Source organism: Clinocottus analis, unplaced genomic scaffold (assembly GCF_023055335.1).
Source record: "Clinocottus analis isolate CAN_PGR_092001 unplaced genomic scaffold, fCliAna1.0.p SCAF_9, whole genome shotgun sequence".
In the NCBI taxonomy this organism is placed as follows: Eukaryota; Metazoa; Chordata; class Actinopteri; order Perciformes; family Cottidae; genus Clinocottus; species Clinocottus analis.
The window spans coordinates 21,784,326-21,789,696 of record NW_027176251.1 but is presented as its reverse complement, the minus strand read 5'-3'; the positions used below and the strand labels follow the sequence as shown (position 1 = coordinate 21,789,696).

The 5,371-nt window shown below is 56.6% G+C and overlaps 1 protein-coding gene across 1 annotated transcript in view; it reads right to left on the bottom strand.

Annotated features, from left to right (window-relative positions):
• The window catches only part of zufsp (zinc finger containing ubiquitin peptidase 1), a 13,006-nt gene extending 7,635 nt beyond the window's left edge, over window positions 1-5,371 (bottom strand). Inside the window, exons 1-5 of the mRNA XM_068570098.1 lie at window positions 4,897-5,371; window positions 4,731-4,826; window positions 3,595-3,729; window positions 3,384-3,472; window positions 945-1,113 (exon numbers count right to left, since the gene is read on the bottom strand). Coding sequence (XP_068426199.1) covers window positions 945-1,113; window positions 3,384-3,472; window positions 3,595-3,729; window positions 4,731-4,826; window positions 4,897-5,260 — 853 coding nt within the window. The 5' untranslated portion in view covers window positions 5,261-5,371. The remainder of the gene's footprint in view (window positions 1-944; window positions 1,114-3,383; window positions 3,473-3,594; window positions 3,730-4,730; window positions 4,827-4,896) is intronic.

The window sequence follows — 5,371 nt, the reverse complement described above, 5'->3', positions numbered from 1 at the left end:
GTGCTGGACCTGCAGCAGCTGGTGGTGCTGGACCTGCAGCAGTGTTGGTGCTGGACCTGCAGCAGTGTTGGTGCTGGACCTGCAGCTGGTGGTGCTGGACCTGCAGCAGCTGGTGGTGCTGGACCTGCAGCAGTGTTGGTGCTGGACCTGCAGCAGCTGGTGGTGCTGGACCTGCAGCAGCTGGTGGTGCTGGACCTGCAGCAGTGTTGGTGCTGGACCTGCAGCAGCTGGTGGTGCTGGACCTGCAGCTGGTGGTGCTGGACCTGCAGCTGGTGGTGCTGGACCTGCAGCAGTGTTGGTGCTGGACCTGCAGCAGCTGGTGGTGCTGGACCTGCAGCAGTGTTGGTGCTGGACCTGCAGCAGTGTTGGTGCTGGACCTGCAGCAGCTGGTGGTGCTGGACCTGCAGCAGTGTTGGTGCTGGACCTGCAGCAGTGTTGGTGCTGGACCTGCAGCAGCTGGTGGTGCTGGACCTGCAGCTGGTGGTGCTGGACCTGCAGCAGTGTTGGTGCTGGACCTGCAGCAGCTGGTGGTGCTGGACCTGCAGCAGCTGGTGGTGCTGGACCTGCAGCAGCTGGTGGTGCTGGACCTGCAGCAGTGTTGGTGCTGGACCTGCAGCTGGTGGTGCTGGACCTGCAGCAGTGTTGGTGCTGGACCTGCAGCAGCTGGTGGTGCTGGACCTGCAGCAGCTGGTGGTGCTGGACCTGCAGCAGCTGGTGGTGCTGGACCTGCAGCAGTGTTGGTGCTGGACCTGCAGCAGCTGGTGGTGCTGGACCTGCAGCAGCTGGTGGTGCTGGACCTGCAGCAGTGTTGGTGCTGGACCTGCAGCAGTGTTGGTGCTGGACCTGCAGCAGTGTTGGTGCTGGACCTGCAGCAGCTGGTGGTGCTGGACCTGCAGCAGCGTTGGTGTGTTCCTCTGAGCCTGCTGTCTGTGAAACACACATACCTTGAGTTCTGGTTCTGCCATCATCCAGCCCTGAGGCCAGAGACTCCATCATCTGGGCCCTCTGGCAGTGGAACTCTGCAGGGGCCAAGCGGCCCCGGTCCACGGCCCGCTCCATGCTGCGCTCCATCTGTCTGCTGTAGCCGCCGCCGCCGTCCAGCCCGAACTGCCTCTGCACCGACACACAGGGAGAGGAGGACATGTGGATGTGCTGTTGTCTCCTAGAGGAGAGGAGGACATGTGGATGTGCTGTTGTCTCCTAGAGGAGAGGAGGACATGTGGATGTGCTGTTGTCTCCTAGAGGAGAGGAGGACATGTGGATGTGCTGTTGTCTCCTAGAGGAGAGGAGGACATGTGGATGTGCTGTTGTCTCCTAGAGGAGAGGAGGACATGTGGATGTGCTGTTGTCTCCTAGAGGAGAGGAGGACATGTGGATGTGCTGTTGTCTCTTAGAGGAGGACATGTGGATGTGCTGTTGTCTCTTAGAGGAGGGACATGTGGATGTGCTGTTGTCTCCTAGAGGAGAGGAGGACATGTGGATGTGCTGTTGTCTCCTAGAGGAGAGGAGGACATGTGGATGTGCTGTTGTCTCTTAGAGGAGGACATGTGGATGTGCTGTTGTCTCCTAGAGGAGGGACATGTGGATGTGCTGTTGTCTCCTAGAGGAGAGGAGGACATGTGGATGTGCTGTTGTCTCCTAGAGGAGGGACATGTGGATGTGCTGTTGTCTCTTTACTGCAGCTCTAAAACAATGCATCTGGTTTTGATCTCACATCACAAAAGACTGAGAGCGACGTGTTGTTGGTTCCTTTTGGGTTCAATTTGTCCTTTTTTTTTAAAATTAAGCAACAAGTTATGTTTTAGCAGTATCCTGACAGCAGAGTGCACATTATGATCTGTTCATTATGGCTGCATGATGGTGTCACTATGGCTGCATGATGGTGTCACTACGGCTGCATGATGGTGTCACTATGGCTGCATGATGGTGTCACTACGGCTGCATGATGGTGTCACTACAGCTGCATGATGGTGTCACTACGGCTGCATGATGGTGTCACTACGGCTGCATGATGGTGTCACTATGGCTGCATGATGGTGTCACTATGGCTGCATGATGGTGTCACTACGGCTGCATGATGGTGTCACTACGGCTGCATGATGGTGTCACTATGGCTGCATGATGGTGTCACTACGGCTGCATGATGGTGTCACTACGGCTGCATGATGGTGTCACTATGGCTGCATGATGGTGTCACTACAGCTGCATGATGGTGTCACTATGGCTGCATGATGGTGTCACTACAGCTGCATGATGGTGTCACTACGGCTGCATGATGGTGTCACTACGGCTGCATGATGGTGTCACTACGGCTGCATGATGGTGTCACTACGGCTGCATGATGGTGTCACTACGGCTGCATGATGGTGTCACTACGGCTGCATGATGGTGTCACTACGGCTGCATGATGGTGTCACTACGGCTGCATGATGGTGTCACTACGGCTGCATGATGGTGTCACTATGGCTGCATGATGGTGTCACTACGGCTGCATGATGGTGTCACTATGGCTGCATGATGGTGTCACTACGGCTGCATGATGGTGTCACTACGGCTGCATGATGGTGTCACTATGGCTGCATGATGGTGTCACTACGGCTGCATGATGGTGTCACTACGGCTGCATGATGGTGTCACTACGGCTGCATGATGGTGTCACTACGGCTGCATGATGGTGTCACTACGGCTGCATGATGGTGTCACTATGGCTGCATGATGGTGTCACTATGGCTGCATGATGGTGTCACTATGGCTGCATGATGGTGTCACTATGGCTGCATGATGGTGTCACTACGGCTGCATGATGGTGTCACTATGGCTGCATGATGGTGTCACTACGGCTGCATGATGGTGTCACTACAGCTGCATGATGGTGTCACTATGGCTGCATGATGGTGTCACTATGGCTGCATGATGGTGTCACTACAGCTGCATGATGGTGTCACTACGGCTGCATGATGGTGTCACTATGGCTGCATGATGGTGTCACTATGGCTGCATGATGGTGTCACTATGGCTGCATGATGGTGTCACTACAGCTGCATGATGGTGTCACTATGGCTGCATGATGGTGTCACTATGGCTGCATGATGGTGTCACTATGGCTGCATGATGGTGTCACTACAGCTGCATGATGGTGTCACTACGGCTGCATGATGGTGTCACTATGGCTGCATGATGGTGTCACTACGGCTGCATGATGGTGTCACTACAGCTGCATGATGGTGTCACTACAGCTGCATGATGGTGTCACTACGGCTGCATAGTTCTCATAAAGTGTACCTTCTTATGGAAATACACCCTCAAACTATTGCCAGTAAAGTGGAAATGTGACCTCGTCCCTGTCTCTTGGTGGTCTGAGTGCTCTGGTGGAGGATCCAGACCTGCAGCTTCTTGAACTCGTCCTTCTCCTGCTGCCTCCTCTGCTGCTCCTCCTCCTGCTGCAGCCGCATGGCCAGCTGCAGGTCAGAGCCTACACACACACACACACACACACACACACACACACACACACACACACACACACACACACACACAATCAGGACAGATGCATCACCTGAGAGCCTTCTGCAGCAGGGAGGAACACCAGCCCACCTGCAGCCCCGTGGTCCTCCTGCAGGTCCTCCTGCAGGTCCTCATGCAGGTCCTCATGCAGGTCCATGTGCTCCTGCAGAGAGCAGCCGTCCCTAAAGCCCACGCTGCACAGAGGGCACTGCCACCGCTCCTCTCCTGCAGCACAGAGGGAGAGGTTTAGAGGTTTAAGGGTTCATATGAGGGTGACCTGTGTGACAACACTCACAAGAGACACACACAGTACCACGTTACTAAGGGGTCTGCTGCCCGCAGACCTCAACACACGTTCAACAGCAACACAACGGCTGAAAGCAGCTGCTGCGGTCTGAAGGAGAGGAACGTCATCCAGGCCGTGCAGCGCTGGTTAATAACACAATTGAAATAGAAACTTGACTAAAAGACACAATAGTGTGGTTGTTACACAATACACAAAGTGACCTGCAGCCAGGCCGGGCCCTGATGTCAGGAGACCTTTATATTAGAAACACTGAAGTTACTCCATCAGCCATCTTGTCTCTCTCAGAGCTGCAGGCTGGAACCAGCGTCCTCGGGCCGGAGGACTCGGCACCAGCAGGGCTCCTCCTCTGGGGGCCGCGAGGCCCTCCAGCCCTCTGCAGCACAACGGACCAGCAGACAGAACCACCGGGTCATCGGCGAGCAGACGACTGTATTGCAAGCGATGTTGAGTTCTCTTGTTCAACTGGAGAGACAAACATCTTTTTGTTGCCATCAGAACAAAAAGTCCTGCGAGCTGAAAGTGGAGGAGGAGCCACGCCTCCGTGTTAGCCCTGAACAAACAAAAGTACATCATGTACACTTCTCCTCCTCTCCCTAATCTCTGCTGGGACATGACGACGGCCCGGTGACACGTATGTTTCACACCGCTCTCCCTGCTGTGTGCTGGGACGCCTCGGCGGGCCTGAGGGAGTTCCCCGGCACGCCTCGCTTGTTCCTTTACTCTCACATGACCTGAGATGACCCGGCAGCAGGTTTTCCTGCCAGCGTCCTTTATCAGAGTTCCCATTTGGTGAACTATTTCAATCGTTGCTCATCAAAGTCTTGCTCTCCCACCGGGTGCTCTGGTCCCACAGTCCTGTCCGCTTGAACCAGCAGAGGCTGGAGGGAACCCTGCCTGCATGGCGGGGAGGTGGGCTTACCTTCAGTGAGCTGCTCCTGCAGATGCAGCTCCACGTGCTCCTGCAGGAAGGAGCCGCTGCAGACCAGGAAGCACACGGGGCAGCAGAGCCGCTCCTCTGCAACGACACACGCGTCAGCACTACGACACGCTAACGTCTGGAGTAACGTTTGAGAAAGTTGACTCACCGTCTCCTGGTGAAGACCGACGCTTCTGTTTGGCTCGGCTGCGCTCGGCTGCGACCTCATCTTCGTCCTCATCTTCGTCCTCACCACAGTCCGGTCTGGTTTTAGTGGAGCTGCAGGGTGCAGCCTCCCCAGCGGATGAACCTCCAGGTGTGCCGCTCCGAGGCCGCTCTGCGTCTCTGGGCCCCGCTGAAGCGGCGGTGGGAGCCGCCGCTTCAGCGCCCGACGTGGAGCCGGAGCGGGCCGGGTCCTCTGGGTGGGCGGCGCCGATGTGGGAGCAGAGCTGCTCGGAGGACTCGGCAGAGCGGCAGCAGAGCGGGCAGCGCGGGCCGGCCTGCAGGGGGCTCAGCAGGAGATGTGACCTCATGTCCTGCTGTAACACAAGGGCCTCACGCAGTGGGCAACCTGCAGCCTCCAGTGAGCAACCTGCAGCCTCCAGTGGGCAACCTGCAGCCTCCAGTGAGCAACCTGCAGCCTC